Source organism: Mirounga leonina, unplaced genomic scaffold, assembly GCF_011800145.1.
Source record: "Mirounga leonina isolate KUSES-001 unplaced genomic scaffold, KU_Mleo_1.0 Mir_173, whole genome shotgun sequence".
NCBI classification, from domain to species: domain Eukaryota; kingdom Metazoa; phylum Chordata; class Mammalia; order Carnivora; family Phocidae; genus Mirounga; species Mirounga leonina.
Genome location: NW_023270447.1, coordinates 24,516,094 through 24,537,690, shown reverse-complemented (window position 1 = coordinate 24,537,690; position 21,597 = coordinate 24,516,094). Strand labels below are relative to the sequence as shown.

General features: G+C 35.8%; 1 protein-coding gene across 1 annotated transcript in view; it reads left to right on the top strand.

Moving 5' to 3' along the window:
- Nucleotides 1-451: 451 nt before the first annotated feature.
- RPF1 (ribosome production factor 1 homolog) overlaps nt 452-21,597 on the top strand; it is a 21,716-nt gene continuing 570 nt past the window's right edge. Inside the window, exons 1-8 of the mRNA XM_035018157.1 lie at nt 452-710; nt 2,157-2,213; nt 3,917-3,997; nt 12,671-12,766; nt 13,345-13,498; nt 20,336-20,418; nt 20,829-21,010; nt 21,207-21,333. Of these exons, the coding sequence (XP_034874048.1) occupies nt 483-710; nt 2,157-2,213; nt 3,917-3,997; nt 12,671-12,766; nt 13,345-13,498; nt 20,336-20,418; nt 20,829-21,010; nt 21,207-21,333 (1,008 nt within the window). The 5' untranslated portion in view covers nt 452-482. The remainder of the gene's footprint in view (nt 711-2,156; nt 2,214-3,916; nt 3,998-12,670; nt 12,767-13,344; nt 13,499-20,335; nt 20,419-20,828; nt 21,011-21,206; nt 21,334-21,597) is intronic.

Here is a 21,597-nt window from a genome sequence, read left to right as displayed (position 1 = left end):
AAAGGCTGTTTTGTTCCAATATTTTGAGGGCTTGCCCCATAGTAGATGCTCAATAAAGGATTCTACAAACTCATCATTTCAGTATTCTTACAGCTAGGCAAACCCCCTAAACTTTTCTCAAAGCTAAATTTCACCTTTTTTTTTTTTTTTTTAATTTAAGATTTTATTTTACTTGAGAGACAGACTGAGAGAGAATGAGCAGAGAGAGGAGCAGAGAGGGAAGCCGACTCCCGGTTGAGCAGGGGACGAATGAGTGGCTCGATCCTGGAATTCCGGGATCATGGCCTGAGCTGAAGGCAGACGCTTAACGACTGAGCCACCCAGGCACCTCTAAATTCCTCCACCTTCTTAAATGGCTATAAAGATCACAGAGTAGTAGTCCACCTTTAAGAACTTCCTGACCCCGGAAGTAAAAGATTAAGTAAGGTAGTGACAGGGGTAAGCTATTTCCGTTTCCGTACAGACGCCTAGAAGCAAACACCATGGCGAAAGCCGGGGATAAGAGCGGCAGCCGGGGAAAGAAAAGCCTGAAACGGAAAGCGACCGCCGAAGAACCTCAGGCGGCTGCAGCCGCTGAGGATGGGGCGACGGAAAGCGGGGTCCAACCCCCGAAAGCGGCTGCCTTCCCCCCGGGTTTCAGCATTTCGGAAATTAAGAACAAACAACGGCGACACTTAATGTTCACGCGGTGGAAACAGCAGCAGCGTAAGGTAGGACGGGGCGGAGGCGGCAGGGCGCATGCGCCGCGTCATTTATGCGCGTGTGTGGCAGTGGGGCGGGGAATAGCACTTGCGTGGTCGCTCCTGGCCTGGCGTCGTGGAGACGGTAATTAATCTGGACGAGTGAGGCGGAAGTTCTTGTGTCCTGGCCCCCTCGCACTGTTTTGGAGACTTTCTCTAGGTTCAGCTTTTTGCCTGAGCGTCAAGGTTTCTCTTCCTTTCTAGCCCCTTTCTAGGTCCCCCCCCAGAATGAAAGCGAGAAGTCCCGCTCTCCTAGCAGTGAAAATACCCCTCCTGACCTGGAAGGCGAAATTCCCCCATCTCTGTGCTTCGCCTAGTCCATGTAACTTTGGTTGATTCCTAGAATCTGTAAAACGGGCACTGCATAAACCCAAAGTGATGCTTCTCTGATTCCTAGACAGCAACTCTTACCGAAATTCTGTGAAGTTTCTGGTAATTGTATTTACAACGTTGCCTTCAGACTGTTCTAGGAGATAAATATGAGGAGATAAATAAAGCTCAAGGTCACAGTGCTTATTTGTGGCTAAATTGAAGTTGGAAGCAAGCATTTGTTTATTTTTGTACGTCATAAAAGTTACACACATAATATTCTCTTTACTTGCCTGTCTCCTCTTACTAGATTTTTTTGAGGCCGTGGATTGTGCCTTATTCATTATAAGCGCCAAAGTGCTATTGGAGTACATAGAGAATCTAACTCATTCTAGGTGAGCGCGTTTGCGGGCAGGGTCTCCTAGAAGACTTCTTGATACCATAATCTGAAACTTGATGGGTGGAGGGTAGATAGGCACTGGGGGTGGGGGGAGAGTACTTTGTATTGTGTGTTAAGCATTCTGTTTCGAAATCTCCGGAAGGTACAGATTTACAGTACAATTGTAATTCACCTTGCAAGTTCTTAATAATTTTAAAAGCATATTTTGATTATGAGATTTATGGAAAACTAATGGTGGTTCATTGGAAACAATCTGAAAACGTATCCCCCATTGTCATTTATTTTTAGTACTTTCCAAAAGAAACAAGCAGCATAGCCATGGATTTCTTTAGAACGCAACTTGTTAGGAATGCAAAATAAAACAAAAACTTCTTAACTTATCTAAGTATACGTTTTACATTTTTACTTAAATTGAGACTTTATAGTAAAAGATAAAGCTAGTAAAACTTTAAATATTCAGACTTGCCAATTTAGATTTTTTTTTTCAATTTAGATTTTTTTGAAGGAGCAAGATCTTTATTTTTTATTGATTGGCCGGCTTATTTGGTTTACAATAACTTAGGTATGAAAGTCTGTGTCAGGATATTTACTACATTACAAAATTGCTCAGTTTAAGTATTCATAGCATTAGTAATGTATAGTTTCAGTATGTGTTTGTGATATAACTGGTGGTTTCTCAATATTGTTCTTTGCTTTAAACTTTTTAGGAAAAGTTGGCAATTAAGAAAAAACTTAAGAAAGAGAGAGAAGCTCTTGGTGACAAGGTAAATAAAATTTTTAGCTATCTGCTTTTTGTCTTATATTGAGGAATGCTTCCTGATACTTACGTTGTATCATTTTCTTTTAAATTTATTATAAAATATTCCCAGTGTATAAAAGATGTGAAAATAAAATAGTATAACAAACCCCTTTCTATTCTTCACTCAGCTTAGAAACTGTGTTAGCAAATAATATTCAAAGTCTTTTGGATGCTTCTTCCTGATTGCTTTCCCTTCCAAAAATAACCACTTATGAAATTGCCATGTTTTGTTCCCATGCACTTCTTTTTTTGTGTCCCTAAACAATGAAGACAATAGTGGTGTTTTGCATTTTTTTCAAAATTTCACATAAATGATATGTCTGCTTCATCGTGCTTATTTTACTTAATTTTATGTGTTTGAGAGACAGAAACTCATCTTCCTGACTTTGGGAATGGGGAAGCTCCCCAGTCTAGGCCTTGCCAGACTTGCCAGTATTAGACTGTTTTGACTTGCAGAATCCTATCAAGTAACGTTAGTCTCTTAACTCTCAGTAATCAATTACAGCAAATATGCCAATCACCATTTGGAAATTTCACCATTCTTGTTTTTTGGACTGAAAGATGACTTCCTAGAACTGCCTCCTTTAAGAAATTACTTTTAAAACTTAATATTTGTTCATAGAATATAATAAAAAATAAAATCCTAGTTTATCAGATCATACTTCTTCATATCTCTGCTAGCATACATATGTTTTGAATTTGTTTCAGTCAGTGTATGCTTACAATTCTTTGTTCCTGCTCCTTAGCATTTCATTTACACAACTTTTTAGTCTAAGCTGAGTATGTATGTTGCCAATTCTAACAGTATTCCATTATGTTAAAGTGTCGTAGTCATTACCCTCTTGTTGGATATTTGCTCTATTTGCTGTTCATGTCCCCTAATAATAGTGACACTGTATATTTCTTTATATAAATTGTTCCTCCCTTTAATTCCTTACCATAAATGCCTCAAACTAGAATTACTAGTTCAGCAGATTAGATTTGTAGCTTTTGTTACTTATTTCTGAATAGCTTTCTGGAAGTATTGGAAAGGTAGATATACCTTTGTACAGCCAACCCTTGAACGGCATGGCAGTTGGGTTGCAGACCATCTCCACTCCTGCACAGTTGAAAGTCCCCAAAACTTAACTACTAATACCCTACTATTGATCTGAAGTCTTAATGATAACATAAATAATCAATTAACACATATTTTATATATTTATTATATACTGCATGCTTACTATAAAATAAGCTAGAGAAAAGAAAATGTTATTCAGAAAATTATAAGAGAAAATACATTTATAGTCTTGCACTGTAAAAAATTTGCATGTAAGAGGGCCTGCACAGTTCAAATCCATGTTGTTTTAGGGTCAACTGTAATTTTTTTCATTCTGTTCAATAAACTTTTTAGTGGATAATTATTTTAATTCCACTTTCTTCTTTCAGCTACTTCTGCATGGTTTTAAGTCATTTCATTCAGTTAGCAGTTCTTCTAGGATGTTTATGTTTCTGCTCAGTTAAAAACCTCTTACTCAGTATTATTATTAGGATTGATGTAGCAGTGGAAGTGAGGAACAGATTCAGTTTTTGGATTATTTGCAAATTTCTGTTATTCTTCCCCAATCAGAATGCAAAATTATTAATGAAAATTGCTTCTAAAACTTAATCTTTTTTTCTTTTATTTAGGCTCCACCAAAGCCTATACCAAAGACCATTGACAACCAGAGAGTATATGATGAAACTGTAGTAGACCCTAATGATGAAGAGGTAATGTTACAGTCTTAAATAAATTTGGATGGCCACATTTGATAAATCATTTGTTCATATATTGATACTTAAAGTACTGGCTGGTGAAGTTGTATAATGGACTGATTCAGCTATAATGTTGGCATATTATTTGCTATAGATTATTTCATAATTGAATTTCTCAAATGTTCTAGAAAAAGGCAATGATTACTTATTTTCTGCCTATTTTATGCCTAGGTAAACTTTTTGTCATTTAGTATCTTGTGTAGTGCTTCTGTTGTTTTTAATATCATTCGAAAAGCATTCCTCATACTATAGATTTTTGTAGTATTAGACATTTTGATTTAAGGATAACATTTGGTGGTACTTCCTGTGTCCTCATAAAACTCTTCACTTCAAGATAATATCCACTTGTCACTTTTCACATTTTCGTTTTAAATAGTTGGTGACAGTACAGTGAGAGAATCAGCGTTTTTAAACTTTTTTTTTTGTAAGCAAATTTGGTTTTGGTTATATTTGCTCTCAAACAGTACTGTTAGTGACATTCTTTAACATTTCTTGATATAGTCATTCATTCAATCAGTCTGTCAATCTTCCAGCAAATGTTTGATTGCCTGCCATGTATTGGGATCTGTTTTAGGGACTTGGGACCCACCAGTGCACCAAACACTCTGCCATATATACACACAAAATATCAGCCCACCTGAAACTTACATTCTAGGGAGAGAGACAAACAGTGAACATAATAAAATAAATTATGTGTTAGGAGGGTGAAAGAGGGGGCCTGGGTGGCTCAGTCAGTTAAGCGTCCAACTTGATTTCGGCTCAGGTCATGATCTCAGGGTTGTGAGATCGAGCCCCAAGTCAGACTCTGTGCTCAGCGGGGTGTCTGTTTGAGATTTTCTTTCTTCCTCTCCTCCTGCATGCACGTGCTCTCTCTCTCTCCTCCTAAAATAAATAAATCTTAAAAAAAAATTGGGTAAAGTAGATTCAGGACTACCTGAAGTAGAGAGAGTTTGCAATTTTATATATATAGGAGTATGTGTGTATGTACGTTTTATTTAGTTTGACATAATTTCAGACTTAATAGAAAAGTGGAAATTCATGTATGCCCTTCACCTAGATTTCCTAAATACTAAATTGTACCACACATGCTTTTCTTCTGTATTCTGTCTGCAATGCTTGAGAGTAAATGGCAGCCCTGAAGCCTGTTTACTCCTATATAATTTAGTGGATTTTACTTACAAACAAGTGGGTTTTTCTTAAACACAGGGTATAGTTATCAAAATCACAGAATTAACATTCATTATTATCTAGTCTAGACATCTTATTTCAGATGTCTACAGTTGTCCAAATGGCGTCATTTTTAGCAAAAGAAAAATCCAGCTCATGCATTTTATTCCATTATAATGACTTTAACCTCCCTTAATTTGGAACGGTTCCTCGGACTTTCTTTGCTTTTAATGTCCACGTATTTTTTTGGAATGTCACTTAATAAGAGTTTAGTAATTGCTCATGATTATGTTCATTTTATATACTTTTCTTTTTAATCAGTTGTTTGTTCATGTCTATCACCCATTCTGTTGGTTAGGGTTGCAGTTCTATATAATGATGGTCAGAGTAGGCTTCATTGAGAAGATGACCTTTTAGCAAAAACTTGAAGAATGTAAAGAAATTAGCCATTTTTGATAATAAATAGTAAATCAATAAAGAAATTGGCCTCCTTGCAGTTCTGCCCCACTTGTTTCCAAGGAATGGCCAGTGTAAAAACTAGTGCATAAACAGTTAATGCAAAAGCTCTAAGGCAGGAGGAGCATGTTTAGTATGTTTTTGAAGAACAGCAAGGAAGCCAGTATGCTGAAATATAGTGAGCAAGAGAGAGGGGTTCTAGAAGAGGTGCCAGAGAAAGTATTGGGAAGAGCAGAGGGCAGAGCAGTGGCTTTGTTGACCATCGTGAGGACTTAGGCTTTTATACTTAGTGAAATGAGCCTTTGGATGGTTTTGTACAGAGGAATGATATGATCACACTTAGTTTTTAATAGTAATTGGTTGCTGTCTGAGAATGTAATTAGAGAGGCAAATAGATACTTAGGAAGCTACTGAAGTAATCCAAGAAAGAGATTATGATAATGATGACTTGGGCTATTGGGCTACAGTGATTACAATGAGTGTTGAGAATCAATTTGATTCAGGTTTTTTCCCCAGGTATATTTTGAAATTAGAGCCACTAGAATTTCTTGATAGATTGGAAATGGGATATGAGAGAAAGAGGATTCAAAGATGGTATTGAGGTTTTTAGCCTGAGCAGTTGGAAGGATAGAAGGATGGAATTGTCATTGACGAGATATGGAAGAGGTCTTGGCTGGAGCTAAATTGGAAATCATAGGTATTTAGAGGCTACATATATGTAAAAACTTCTAAATATTTACCTAGGGGAGAATTTGTTGGGTCATGAAGTGTGTAAATGTTCAACTTCACATGATGGTGCCAAAATGTTTTCCAAAGTAGTGGTATCATTTTTCACTTGCATAGAATAAGGATAGTATTTCTGGTCATCCTCATTCTGACCAATATTTCTACATTCTGACCAGTACTTTGCCTAGTATAAAGGACTATCTCATTGTGGTTTGAGATTGCATTTCCCTGATTCCTAATGTGGTTGAGCATCTTTTTCATGTATACACTGTGTTTTTGCTAAAGTTATGCCAGCTCATGTCTTTTGCCCAATTTTCTATCCTATAGTATGTTTTACTGATTTGTAGAACTTCTTTTTATATTTTGGATACTAATCTTTTATTAAGTATCTTCCAATTTGTGGATGCTCTTTTTACTTTTTCTGTGCTGTCTTTTGGTGAATAAAAGTCCTAATATTTAGTTGAGTTTAAGGTTTTTTAATATTTAATGTTTTTTTGGTCTTATTTAAGAAATCTTTATCCTGTGATATGTTCTCATATTTTTTTTGCTAAAAAAATTGAAGAGTTGATTTTCACATTTATGTACGTAATCACCAGGAATCGATTTTTTTGTTTGGCATGAGAAAGAAAACCAATTTCTTTCTTTCTTCCCCTGCCCTTTTTCCTACCCCCACCATATGTAACCAGTTTCCCCAGCACCATTTTTGCAATAGTACAACCTTTCCCACTAAATTATAATGCCGTGTCATAAATCAAGTATCCATATATACTTGGCCTTTTTCTGGACTATTGGTCAGTTTGTTGCTGTATGACTTCTTTATTTTCTTAATTATTTATCTTCATGGTAAGTTTTGATATCTGTTAGAGCAGAATGCCCCTCTCCACCCCCATCCTTTAATCTCTCTCTTCAGGAATGTTCTCTCTCTGAAACTTTGGTCTGCCATATAAAATTATAAATTGTATTAAAGTAGATAACTTAGGGGTTCTATTTATATATTGCTTTTTTTAGATAGGTCTTCTTACTGAAAATGCATTTCAATGAATATAGTTTTCTTCATGCAAGTTTTATACATAAATTTTGTTAGAGCTATTGCTGCGTATCTTGTGTTTTTTATTAGTGTAAATCACATCTCTGAAAATTGTTTTATTTGCTGATTTATAAAAATGCCATTGATTTTTGGATTGTGATCTTCTAAACAGTTTACCTAAATTCGTTTCTAATAATTTGTTTAAATATCGTTTTCATTTCATGTTTAGCTAATCATTTCTGCAAATAACTCTCAGTCCATTAATAATTTATTTCTTTTGTGCTGACTAGAACCTCCAGCATGTCAAATAAATAGAAATAGCAATAGTGTTATCTGTGCCATGTTCCTAATTTTAAAGAGAATACTTCTAACATATCATCATTAATGTTTATCTTTAATGGTAGATTGTCCTTATGAGTTAAGAAAATCCATTTATTCTTTTCTTGCTGGCAGGGTTGTTTGTTTTATCATGAATGAATGTAAAATGTTACCAGATACTTTTTCTGCAAATATTGAGATAATGATGTACTTTTTCTGCAAATACTGAGATGAGTATGCAGTTTTTCTCCTTTATTGTATTAATGTAGGAAATGAAATAGATTCTCTAATGTTAAATCTCTTTTGCATCCTTGGGATAAATTCAATTTAATTAAGATGTTTTATCCTTTACACATTGTTTTGGTTTGTCAGAACTTTGTTTGGAATATGTGTATCTGTGTATATAAGGGAGACTGCAGTAATGTTCCTTTCCATTCCTAATATTATCTATTTGGGCTTTTCACCAGAGATAAAATGTTTTGTTAACTCTTTTCAAACTACTTTTTTGATCATCTCTATTTGAAACTTTGTTTTCTAATTTATTTATATCTCACCTTATCTTTATCATTTATTTCCTATTACTCTGTTGAGTTTATTCTTTTTATTTGATTATTTTTCAACTTCCTTTCTATAATGAGCAATTAAGGCCACAGAATTCCCTCTAAGTACCACTTTTGGTATATCCCACAAGCTTTAAGATGTGTGTCCTTCCTTATTGTTCAAATCTTGGTATCTCTTATAATGAAAGATTTGTTGATTTCTTCTTGTAATTTCATGTTTTTGGTTTTGCTTTTGTTTTGTTTTTGCTTGGTGTATTTTATTTCATTAGTTTTTCCCCTGATCCTTGTATTTCTTTTCTTCTACTTACCTAAGGTTTCATTTATTCTTCTTTTTCTAGTTTCTTAAAATGGAAGCTTACGTTACTAATTTTTTACTTTTCTTTCTTTTTAATATAATCAACATAAAGCTATGGTTTTCCTCCTAAACACTGCGTTAGCCACAGCCCATACATTTTGATATGTTTGTTGTGTTTTCATTTTCATTCTGTTCAAGATATTTTCTCATTTCTCTTGGGATTTCTTCTTTGGTTCATTGATTATCAAGAAGTGTGTTGCTCAATTTCCAAATACTTGAGGATTTCCCAGATATATTTCTGCTGTTGATTTCTAATCCAATTTTATTGTGGTTCTGGAACATATTCTGTTTGGTTTTAGTCCTTTTCAAGTAAAGAGACTGTTCTGTGTTCTAGGGCAAGATCTGTTCTGGAGAATGTTCTGTGTTCCTTTGGAAAACATGTATATTCTGCTGTTTTGAAGTGGATTGTTAAGATAGTTATTTTAAGTTGGTTGATTGTGTTGTTCATATTTTCTATATACTTGCTGAATTTCTAATTCTATCAGTTACTGAAAGAGGAATATTGAAATCTCTAATTATAATTTTCGAATTACTCATTTCTTCCATTCCTTTCAGTTTTGCTTCAAGTCTTTTTGGGGGTTCTTTTGTTAGGTACATACCTATTTTTAAATGTTTTTGTTTTTACTTTTCTTCAGGTATGTGTCCACTTATAATTACTGTATCTTCCTAATGTACTGACTAGTAATCCAGTGTCCCTTATTGTCCCGTCCCTTAAATTGTTCACTGCAGCATTTCTTTTCTTAATGTCTATTTTGTCTCATGTACACGTAGCCATCTGAACTCTCTTATGGTTACTGTTCGCATGGTATATCTTTTTTCATGCTTTTACTTTTAACCAGTTTGTATCTTTGAATTTAAAATGTCACTTACAGCATATGGTTGGATATTGCTCTTTCATTCAGTCTGACAATTAGTATTTAATGTTAATTATTGATGTAGTTATATTTAATTCTGCCATTTTGCTTTTTTTCAACATATTTTATATCTGTGTTTTTATTCTGTTCCTCCTTGACTGCTTTCTTTTATATTAAAAAATATTTTTTAGTATGCTATTTTAATTCCTCTTAATCTTTTGAATTATATATTTAGGGTTCTTTTAGCAGTTTCCCTAGGAATTACAGCATACTTTATCACAATCTACTTCAAGTAAATACAGACACGATGCTGGTAAAGTATAGCAGGTTTTACACCAGTGTAGCTTTGTTTCCTCCACTCTTGTTTATGGTGTTGTCATATATACAACATCTGTCTATGTTATAAATGCAGTGTTATACTTTCTGCTTTAAATAATCTCATTTAAAAAAAAAGAAATTAAGAGTGTACACACACACACACAAAGTCTTTTGTGGTTACCTTTGTATTTACCATTTATAGTGCTGTTCTTTCTTTTCCTTGGATCTGAGTTACCATCTGGTGTCATTTTCTTTCAGTTTGTAGAATCTCCTTATGTTTTTGTTTTTATAACAGATCTAATAGCTGATTATCTCATTTTTGTTTATTTAAAAGTACGCTTATTTTACCTTCAGTTTTGAAAGAATTTTGCAAATTACAGAATTCTTGGTTGACTTTTTTTTTTCTTTTAGTATTTGGAACATATTCCATTACATTTTGACCTTCATAATTTCTGATGAGACATCAGCCATTTTAATAGTTGTTCACCTACACATGGTTTTTCTTATTTCTTTCAAAATGTTCTGTTTTTGGCTCTTAGCAGTTTGACTTTGATGTGTTTAGGTTATTGTTCTTTTTATCCTATTTGGGGTTTGTTGAGCTTATAGCTGTATGTTAAGAATTTTTCACTATTATTTCTTCAAATACTTTTTTCTACCTTCTCTTTCCTTCAAAGCCTTCCTTTTTTTTTTTTTTTTTTTTTAAGATTTATTTATTTATTTGAGAGAGAGAGAAGGATCGGGGGAGAGGGAGAAGGAGAAGCAGGCTCCCCGATGAATGTGGGTCTTGATTCCAGGACCCTGGGATCATGACCTGAGCCGAAGGCAGACGCTTAATGGACTGAGCCACCCAGGCGCCCCAGAGAATTCCTTTTCACACACTACTGAAATGGTTAACATTGTCCTACAAGTTTCTTCAGTTTTGCTCCTTTTTTAATGATTGTTTTCTCTGTTCTTCAGATTGGATATTTATTAATCTAATTTCAAATTCATTGATTGTTTTGCCATCTTAGATCCACATTAAGCTCCTCTTTTCTCTTAATTTCTTGAATAGATTTATTATGGCTACTTTGAAATTTTCACTAAATTCAACATCCAGGCCCAGTCAGAGACAGTTTTTATTGGCTGCTTCTTTCTTGATTATGGGTCATACTAAATACCTAATTTTTTGGCCGAAAGCTGGACATTTTAGACAACATATTACAGTAGTTCTGGACTGTTTTATTTTTTGAGTTATTGATTTTTTTGTTCTAGTAACTTGCCTAGATTTAAACTGTGTAATGAATCTGTCTCCCCATCAGTAGCACTCTCAATGCAAAATGAACAAATCTTTTAGAATTTCTTAATAGAGAAAGAGAGAAAGGAAAGCAAGCAGGCAAGCCCAGTTGAGGACAGCTGCTCAGGACAGCTGCTCAGCTTTGTCTTGACAAAGAAGAGAGTACTCTGGAGAAGGAACATCTAATACAGGGTTATATATATTTTTTGTTACATCGAGAGTTACAGAGCATCATGACAAAGGACATTTCAGAAAATTACAAACTTTATCTTATGCTTTTAGTATGTGCAAGGTTGCAGGCTTTGGAGGTATGGGAATGGAATTTAGGGAGATTTTTACTCATCTTTAGTTTAAAGTGTTCTTTTAGAAAGTTATTTGTTAACAGAGTAGATATACAGTGTGTGCTTGGGGCAGAAATAGAGCCCATGCTTTGAAGTTTGGTGAAGTCATTCTAACCTTGGTAAAAGTTGGCTTCCTTGGGAGCCCAGGAGCAGGGCCCACAAACATTAAAAGTTGAATTTCCTTTAACAGCAATGTGTGTCTCTACTTGTTTTTTTTATTGTTATTTTTAACCTGCCTCCCTAGAGATCATCTCTGTGTTTGTATGGCTTAATGGTAAGCCAGTGATTTGGGCAGAGATTGTGTTGAGGTACCTTGAGCCTCTCAACTTCTATCAACTGAGCTGGGTGTGGGGTGAGGATTGCATTCAAAGTTGCAGCCAGTTCTCAAGTCTCCTTCGCCTTTCATGTGAATTGGTTTCTTAGAACTCTTCCATGTGTAGTTCAGCTGTCAGCCAGAGATTTGTGGAGATTATCTCAGCCCCTCTGTGGCTCTTTCACTTCCTTAGCTCTCCTTTACATTTCTGGTTGGTCCACACCTACCCTGAACTGGCCCAGTAACCTTGGACTAGCAAAGCAATGGTTTTCAAATCCACCTCTCCCCAATCCAGTCCACCACCCTTGGATTCAAGATTGCTGGTTCTTGCCTACCATCAGACCTAAAGTTGATAAAGTTACTATTTTCACAGCCATGTTGATGGAAGAAATGGAATAGTTCTAAGTAAGATTCCTGATGTCCTTGCCCCTAGCCCTAGCCATTTTTCAAGAATGAACACGGCTCAGGGCGCCTGAGTGGTTCATTTGGTTAAGCACCCAACTCTTGATTTCAGCTCAGGTCATGATCTCAGGGTTGTGAGATCGAGTCCTGTGTTGGGTTCTGCACTCAGCACGGAGTCTGCTTGGGATTGTCTCCCACTTCCTCTGCTCCTCCCCCTGCTCACACACTCCTCTCTCTCTCAAATAAATAAATAATCTTCAGAAGAATAAACACAGCTCAGTTTGTGTCTTGAAATTGTTTTTTGACAATTTTTTCCAGTTTTATACTTGTATTCTACAAATAGAAAATCACTCAGCCTATTCATGTTGCCATTAATATAAGTCCTTCTTGGCTTTCTTTAAATCCCCTATCAGCTAGGAAGGTAGTCAGTGTCATAGAATCCTGCTGGAGCTACTTTTAGAATTTTGGCCTAGTAGAGTATTTGTTTGATATAAGATTATATTTTTTTCTGTTCACAGGTTGCTTATGATGAAGCTACAGATGAATTTGCTTCTTACTTCAACAGACAAACTTCTCCCAAGATTCTCATCACAACATCAGATAGACCTCATGGGGTAAACATATCAATCAGTATAGTTATTGAATTCTTAATTTTCTTACATTACTTAGACTATTTAAAAGAACTCCTTTCAGAAGATCTGAGTTAAATTATTAGTAATTGCCATAGATAATACCTGTGAATAAGCTAAATAAAATTAATACTGTGATAATGATACAGCTTCTCGAAGCATGATTCTTCAGGATGGAGTTTATCAGCCTCAGCACTGTTAGCATTCTGGGCTGCATCGTTTTTTATCATGGGGGTGGTCCTGTTCCTTATAGGATGTTTAGGAGCATGCCTGGCCTCTGCCCACTAGATACCACTACCCACCACCCCTACCACTACCACCAGTTAGACCCATTTTTGCCAAGTGTCCTCCTGTGGGGCATAATCACCCCCAGTTGAGAACCACTGCTTTAGGATGATCAGCTTTTGATAAAGGATTAAATACTGTTCAGATATCATTCCTTCCCTACCCTTGCCCTTTATTAATAACACGTATATTAATCGTTGCTTTTTTCTTTATAAGTGTATTCCACATAAAACTTACTCCTTTTCACCTTTGAGGATTTCTGTTATTTTGTTTTGCAGAGAACAGTACGACTCTGTGAACAGCTCTCCACAGTTATACCAAACTCACATGTTTATTACAGAAGAGGACTGGCTCTGAAAAAAATTATTCCACAGTGCATTTCAAGAGATTTCACAGATCTGATCGTTATTAATGAAGATCGTAAAACACCAAGTATCCTTTCTTTATTAAAGAAGTTTTACTGTCTCACCTTCACCCCCTTTTAAAATATATTTGAAAGAATAAGGAAATGTTTTCTGTAACTTTAAGAACATAATTTTTTAAGCTAGAAAATTACGTATCTAAGATTCTATGAACTTTTTCTTTTCATTTAGCAAATATTCATCAAGTAAATGCTATAGGCAAGACATTACTTTAATCCTTAGTAAAAGTTGCAGAGATAAACAAGAGCTTCAGGGAGTTCATAATCTAGTAGGAGAGAATAGGTAAGCAAACTAACAAAAATGGAGAGTGGATAGTACAATTAAAGAGAGAAATACAGTGCACACTCTGGTAAAATCTGCCCTGGGGATATCAGGGAGGAAGGACTTGACCGAAAAGATGCTTAAGTTCAGTCAAGGTGAATATGGGTGAGTGAGGTAAATAAGGTGGAAGAAGAGTGCCCAGTGCGGATATACTATTGTAAAGGCAGATGGAGCTGACCCAATTGGGGATCTGCAAGTAGTTAGATATGGCTAGATTTTATGTTACCAGGGGTGGTATCACAGGATTACATTTTTGAGGTAGATATTTGAGCCCATATTATGTATTTGCTACTGTTTCAGATCCCAAGAATACTCTATCCTTTTTTCTGTGAGTCTCAGATCTGAGGTGACTGTGTCACATGAACCCAGGGTATTTTTGTCCTATTTGGAGATTAAAGAGCACATAAAGATGCCTAGGTTTGTTTTTGTTGTTGCTGCTGTTTTGCTTATTTATCGAATGGTGCCTGTGAGCTCATTAATGTAATTTAATTTTTTTAAGATTTATTTATTTTTAGAGAGCACATGAAGCAGGGGAAGGAGCAGAGGCAGTGGGGCTCGACCCTAGGATCCTGAGATCATGACCTGAGCAAAAATTAAGAGTTAGCAGCTTAATTGACTAAGCCACCCAGGCTCCCCTGTGAGCTCATTAATTTTGAAGATGATCATTTGAATGGGTCAAATTATTAAAATTATTAAGGATTCATAAAAAATAGGGACAGGACTTTGCTGCTGCCAGAATAACATTTTTTTTTTTTTTTTAATCAATGAACATTGCTTTTTTTTTTTTTTTTATAATAGTTTAAAAGCTATGTTTTAACAACCTAAATAACTTTTAGGGCCTTATTATTTTCAATATAAGTTAAAGACATTATCCACTTGTACAGGTTACTTTCCAGAGACTAAAATAGGCTAAAACTAGCTTTCTAATGTGATGTTTTGTTGACCATATTATAATTTGGCTTGGATTGTGGGTTAATGTACCAAAATAACTAAAATCTCTTGAATACTTAACTATTCCAGAAGAGATGTTTTTAATGTAGTTTCTGCTTTCTTAAAACTGTTTCCCAAAATAAAGTGGCAAGGTCTGTGTTCCTCTCTTATTTTTTGGCAGTTAAAAAATCATTACCATTTTAAGGCTGCTGGCAGGCATTCATCAGTTCAATAAACATTGTATCCTTGTTTTAGTTGAGGTATTTTATATAGGTTCTTAAGTTTCACTTATACCATCTATTGCCTTTAGACTTATGTTCTCTTTTCCTTACAAAATTGTATTGTCTTTTTACCCAAAATATATTAATATTTTTCTGGTTACCATATTGGACACCTTCAGATCATTAAGGTGCCATCAGTACATAGACCAAATTTATATTAAGGAAGTAACTAGACTAATTAACCCAAGTGTGAGATTATATTCCTATACACATAAATATATATGCCACACACACATATGCATGTGTTAGGTATCCCATGATTGTAAGTTTTGAGTATAGAATTACGTAGTTTTTAAAAGTCCTAATGAATAGAATTTTTATAAGTATAGTCCTGCCTGGATGTTGATTTTTTTTTTTTAGATTTTATTTATTTGAGAGAGAGAGATAGTGACAGAGATAGTGAGAAAGAGCACAAGCAGGAAGGAGAGGGAGAAGCAGCCTCCAGCGGGAGCCTGACGTGGGGCTCGATCCCAGGATGCTGGGATCATGACCTGAGCCGAAGGCAGACGCTTAACTGACTGAGCCATCCAGGTGCCCCTGGATGTTGATTTTTATAATTTCAAAGGTACTTCATTTTCTTTTCTAATTGATATGTAGTAATGAAGTTGATGGCAAAGTGTTGGTGGAAGAAGCTAGGAAAGCAGACCTTCTAAATTGCTTTTGTGTTCTCTTAACAGAGAATGGTCTATAAGACTAGTAAGGACATTGGTAAGGGGCATTGGAAGTCCGTCTTGGTTAAAAAGATTTTAAGATAAGGCCTAGAAACTGAGTAAGGTCAGATATCCTGGCTTCAAAGAATATCTGCACAAACTTGTAAATGAGACTTTGCTAACTCTGAGGAAGATCCGAGACAGGCAAATGGAAGGAGGAGGGGGAGAGGACTGCCGGTTAGTATTTGCTAGGATCCAGAAAAAACATGTAGAATAATTAAAGGGAGAATAATTTGTAGGCACATAATAGGAATGGCAGTGTGATTCCTAGAGACTTAACATGGGCTTACAAATAATAAGTCATGATTCCTAATGGTGACACTTGGAGAAAAGTTGAAAGAATTGAGGATATTCGGCCTGTGGGAAATTAGAATATGGGGGCATGACAAGATACTGGAAGGGCTGCTGTAAAGGAGTAGTGCCAAATGGTGGAAATTTATGGAGATATAAATATAAACTTGATTTCCTCTAGAAAAGAGCTTTGTCAACTATGTAAACTATAGTATAGTGGCTTTGGGTCAGGCAGATGTGATGTCAGATACACTTCATTACTTGCTGCTTTGTAATTTTTGTCAAGTTTCTTAGCTACTCGGTTTTCTCCTATCTTAAAGTAAGAAATAACAGCTAAATCTTTAGGGTTCCCACAAAGATCACATTAAATGTATTATGTTTCCAAGGCTTAATGCCTGGTCTGTTGTAGGCATTTTAGTAAATGTTATAGGGGAAAGCATGGAAGTTTTTTCTGGAGAGACCTACATCCTCTATTCAGTATTTCTAAATGGAAATTGAGCTAGGTAAGTCTTTGTGCTGTACTTTTGGCGGCTTGTAGGCTGTTTTGCATTCTTGGCCTTTGGGTACTAAAAGTCAGTTTTACCTCAGTCTTCATAACAGAATGCTTCTATGCATTAGGGCTTGTGCACAGGTGTAATCCCACCCAGTAAGATCTGCCACCTAGCTCTGAAATTGGGGCTAATCTGCCTAACCCTTCTCAACCTCTTTTCCTTGTTACTGAAATAGGGATAATGACCCCTATTCTTCATGGTTTATGTTAGAAATTAGCAATAACATAAGTAGTAAAGCTTTTTGTACATTGCAGGTACTTAGGAACTGATAATTTTGGATTTTGTAGTTCTCTTTTGACAGAAACCACAATTTAGTGGGAATGTTCTAGCAAGGAGTCAAGTCTTGATTTAGGTTGGAGGAAATTACCTTTACGTTCTTAGTATCCTGAGATTTCATGGTTTTTTTCAGTGTGCAAATGATCCAGAAATACTTTTGTTATACCTCATGAAATTGAACCTGTGGTGAATTTTTGAGAAGTAGGAAAGAATTCAAATAATACTGATTATCTGCTATGTGGTAGGCACTAGTATTTATTAGAAACAAATCTGTCTTCCAAGAGTTAACAGATTAGTTGGGAAGAAAGTCATTTACATGATTATAAGTCAAATAAGTGACAGGTGCTAAAGTAACAGTGACAGCTGAGATTTAAAGCTTAATTTTAACTGTGTAAAAAGAGGTGGCATTTGAAGTAGGCCTCAACAGTACTGCCCTTCTTGGTCAAGCTTGCCTCAGTCCCAGCACGATGAGCCCCTTCCCCAGAAGACCAGCACCATGTCTCCTGACCAAAGTGTTCTGCAGGGCTTCAGATCTAGTGGAAGTAGTATCAGGTCTCATTTAACAAACAGATCAGAGCACACCTAGTTAAAACATTCTGGCCGAGGACCAAATACTGCCCATTGCAGGCAAGGAGAGCCTCTGCAGACAGCTGGCCTGAAGGACAGAGCAGCCAGAACACAAGGTAGAGCACACACAGCACACACCAGGGACACTTCCTGAAGTGCCAGGCCCTGGGCCCTATAGGACCTCTACTTCCTAAAGCCATTACTCTTTGGAGCAGGAAACAACGAGCTTTTCTAACACAGAAGAAGGCAGAGACTTTGACAAAATGCCAGATGGAGAAATTTATCCCAAATGAAAGAACAAGATAATGTCACAGCCAGAGATCTAAGCAAAACAGATATAAGTAACATGTCTGCTGGAGAATTTCAAGCAACAACCAAGGATATTCGTTGGGCTTGAGAAAAGAATGAAAGATTTCAAGGAGGCCCTTACCACAGAGATAAGAGAGTTAAGAGTCAGAAACGAAAAATGCAATGACTGAGATTGGAAACAGGCTAGATACAGTGAACATAAGGCTAGGAGAAGCAGAGGAATGAATAAGTGATATAGAAGAAGACAAAATAACAGAAAATAAGCTGAACAAAAGAATTACGGAACATGAGAACAGATTTAGGGAATAAAGTGACTCCATCAAATATAACAATACTCATAAGAGTACCAGAAGAAGAGAGAAAAGGGGGCAGAAAATCTGAGGAAATAATAGTTGAAAACTTCCCTAATTTGGGGAAGGGAATAGACATCCACATCCAGGAGGCACAGAGAACTCCCATCAAAATCAACAAAAGCAGGCCATCACCAAGATACACTGTAGTTAAAATTTCAAAATATAGTGATAAAAAAAATCTTAAAAAAAAACAGTAAGACAAAAGAAGTCCCTAACTTACAAGAGAAGACCCAAAAGGCTAGCTGCAGATTTCTCAACAAACTTGGCAAGCTAGAAGGCAGTGGCATGGTGTATTCAAAGGGCTGAATGGGAAAAATCTGCAGCCAAGAATGTTCTATCCAGCAAGGCTACCATTCAGAATAGAAGGAGAAAGAGTTTCCCAAACAAAAACTAATGGAGTTTGTGACCACTGAACCAGTCCTGCAAGAAGTATTAAAGGAGACTCTTGGGAGTAGAAAAATCTCCAGAAACAGTGACAAAACAAGTAATAAAATGGCACTAAATACATATTTATTAGTAATTACTCTGAATGTAAATGGACTAAATGCTCCAATCAGAATGGATAGAGAAGACCCATCTATATGCTGCCTACAAGAGACCCATTTTAAACTAAAGATACATGCCAATTGAAAGGGGATGGAGAAGCAAAATGGATGTAAAAAAAAAAAGCTGGAGTATCAATGCTTATATCAGACTTATAAACTAGACTTCAAAGACTTAATGAGATGCAGAAGAGCACTGTATCATAATAAAGGGGACAGTTGAACAAGATCTAACAATTGTAAATACGAACCCAACATGGGGGCACCTGGATATATAAAACAATAACAAACATAAAGGCACTCACTAAGTGGGTCTTAATAGATGAGTTAAATAATGCAGGTATTTGAAATAGCATGAACAAAAAATACATAATAGCATTAATATGTATGGTGTGTAAGAGATTGTGTGCCCACCAGTTAGGAAACATAGGCATAAGGGAGACAGATTAGAAAGGTGATTTGGGGCCACATGAGAGCTGTACTGGTATCTTTTGTTTTGTAGATGAGCAGTCGTGAGAGTAGTTTGAAATTAGCTACAGCTGTCAAGACTCAAGTGTATCTAGTTTGCTTTTCATTTAGCATGAGAAACCATGGTAGATAAAATGACAGTTGCATCCCATACCTTATTACATATAAACTTAATTTACAGTCTATTAGAAAATGTACTTAGAATGGTGAGAGAGGTCAGACCAACTAGGATACTGTTTTAATGTAGGTGAAAAATCTCAAGGACCTCAACTAAGAGAATAGCAATAAGGGTAAAGAGGAGGCTATGGAAGTCCTTAATTTGAGGGTAAAAGCAGTAAATAGGATTTGGTAAGAAAGGGGAGGAGGAATTGAAGATAATCCATGGGCTAATGGGAGAATGTTGATGCCTTTATAAAAAGATGGCAACATTTGTTTTGTAAAACTGTGTGCAGATAATTTGGAATAGTCTGATTCTGATCTTTTAAGGTTCAGTATTTGGAAGAATCAAGTTGTGTTACAAAGACTTAAGGAATGTTGTATAAGGTAGCTGCATTCCAGACTTTTAAAGCCCTTGGGCTGCTAACCCTGCCAGTTGTAGGTATACTTCATTTATAGTTTAGTGTGTCTGCCAGAAGTCTCTGTTTGTGGTAGACAATCAGTAAGTGGTTATTAATTAGTTGATTTTAATTTGTGGCACAGTAATCCCAAGAATAAGAGCTTGTCTTTCGAGAAACATAACTTTGATTTCAAAAAGAGAGCTTAGGAGTCTCTAGTCTTATGGGACAGTATTCAAAGCTGACAGCATATACTAACCCTACAAATGTATAAAAAATATACATACAAATGTGTTTTATGTATGAAAGTGCATTTTTAGGGTTATAAGGCCTCTCTGAACATGGAGGTAAACTTTTTGTTTGCAATGCTAAAATTATGCTAGAATCCCATCTTATTACTGTTAGGGTAGTGGACATAAGCTCTTTTTGCCTAGTTTTGTTGAATACCCAACGTACCCTCTTGAGGGTGATGAAAAAGTGGGAGTACTATAGGTTAATCTTTTTTTGAAATATTGGGTTGACTTATGGGGCTTTAGTTTTGAGTATGGTAAGAAACTGTTAACCCAGAGGCATACATGTACCTACCTATTCACCTAGCTACAAATTTTATGAGCCTTTGGACATACAGACCAGTTATTTATACAATTTAAGATTTAAATTACAGCGTTCAATGTGTTCTTAGCTTTATGAACAGATGGATTAATTCTAAGTCACTTGCCAAATGGCCCAACTGCTCATTTTAAAATGAGCAGTGTTCGTTTGCGTAAAGAAATTAAGGTAAGTTTTATTCATTCCTTGATTGGCATTGGTCTCCTTGCAGTATATGCTTAGTTAACTCTGTAACTTACAGATCGAATTGCTTTTATAATGGCATTTGTCCTTCTGCTTAAAGCGAGTTTTATCTACTGGCAGTTTTCGTATGAGATTGTAATTGAGTTATGGCAGACAGGCAGTAGCCTTCATTACTATGAAACCGGTTACTTTTCTAGTAGGACTTTTTGGTACAGTCACTGTATGTTAAAATAATTTTAGATATATTTCATAGGATTGATAAGTCATCTGTGGTAGTTTGTCATTAAAGATACCTTTAAAATTTTTCAGTTTGCCACATAAATTCTGAAACTTGAACTTACAGTATCAGGATATAGATTAATTCCTTATTGTGATATTTTTCATCATTTTTCCAGAGAAGAGGCAAGGACCCTACAGAACACATACCTGAAATAATTTTGAATAACTTTACAACGAGACTGGGTCATTCTGTTGGGCGTATGTTTGCATCTCTCTTTCCCCATAATCCTCAGTTTATTGGGAGGCAAGTTGCCACATTCCACAATCAACGGGACTATATCTTCTTCAGATTTCATAGGTGAGGAAGGTACTTTAACTCCTTAGACTTTGACTTAAATCATGAAATATATTTTCAATGTAAACATGTTTTCTAATGTATTGTGACAAGTATTCTAGATGAGAAATAAATTATCTTTTGAACTCTATCACGTTAAAGAAATTACATTTGATTTATTCAGACTGTTTTCCCTTAATTCTTTCATTTATCTTTGAAGGTACATATTCAAGAGTGAAAAGAAAGTGGGAATTCAGGAACTTGGACCACGTTTTACCTTAAAATTAAGATCTCTTCAGAAAGGAACCTTTGATTCTAAATATGGAGAGTATGAATGGGTCCATAAGGTATGTGCCTTATTTCAAAAGCCATTTAGATCATTTTAAAAGAATGGAATGAGGAGGAAACCATGTACTTTATGCTTTTGAGTGCTTATATCTCAAGCTATGCTCCTGACCTCCATAAGCTTGAAAAAACCAATCTCTAACAGGGTATTTTGTGCTGGTGATGAACCCTGGTTCATTTGAATTATCCTAAAGATCAGTGGTCCTCAAAGTGGACCAGCAGCATCACCTAGGAACCTGTTAGGAAGGCAAATTGTTGGCCCACAG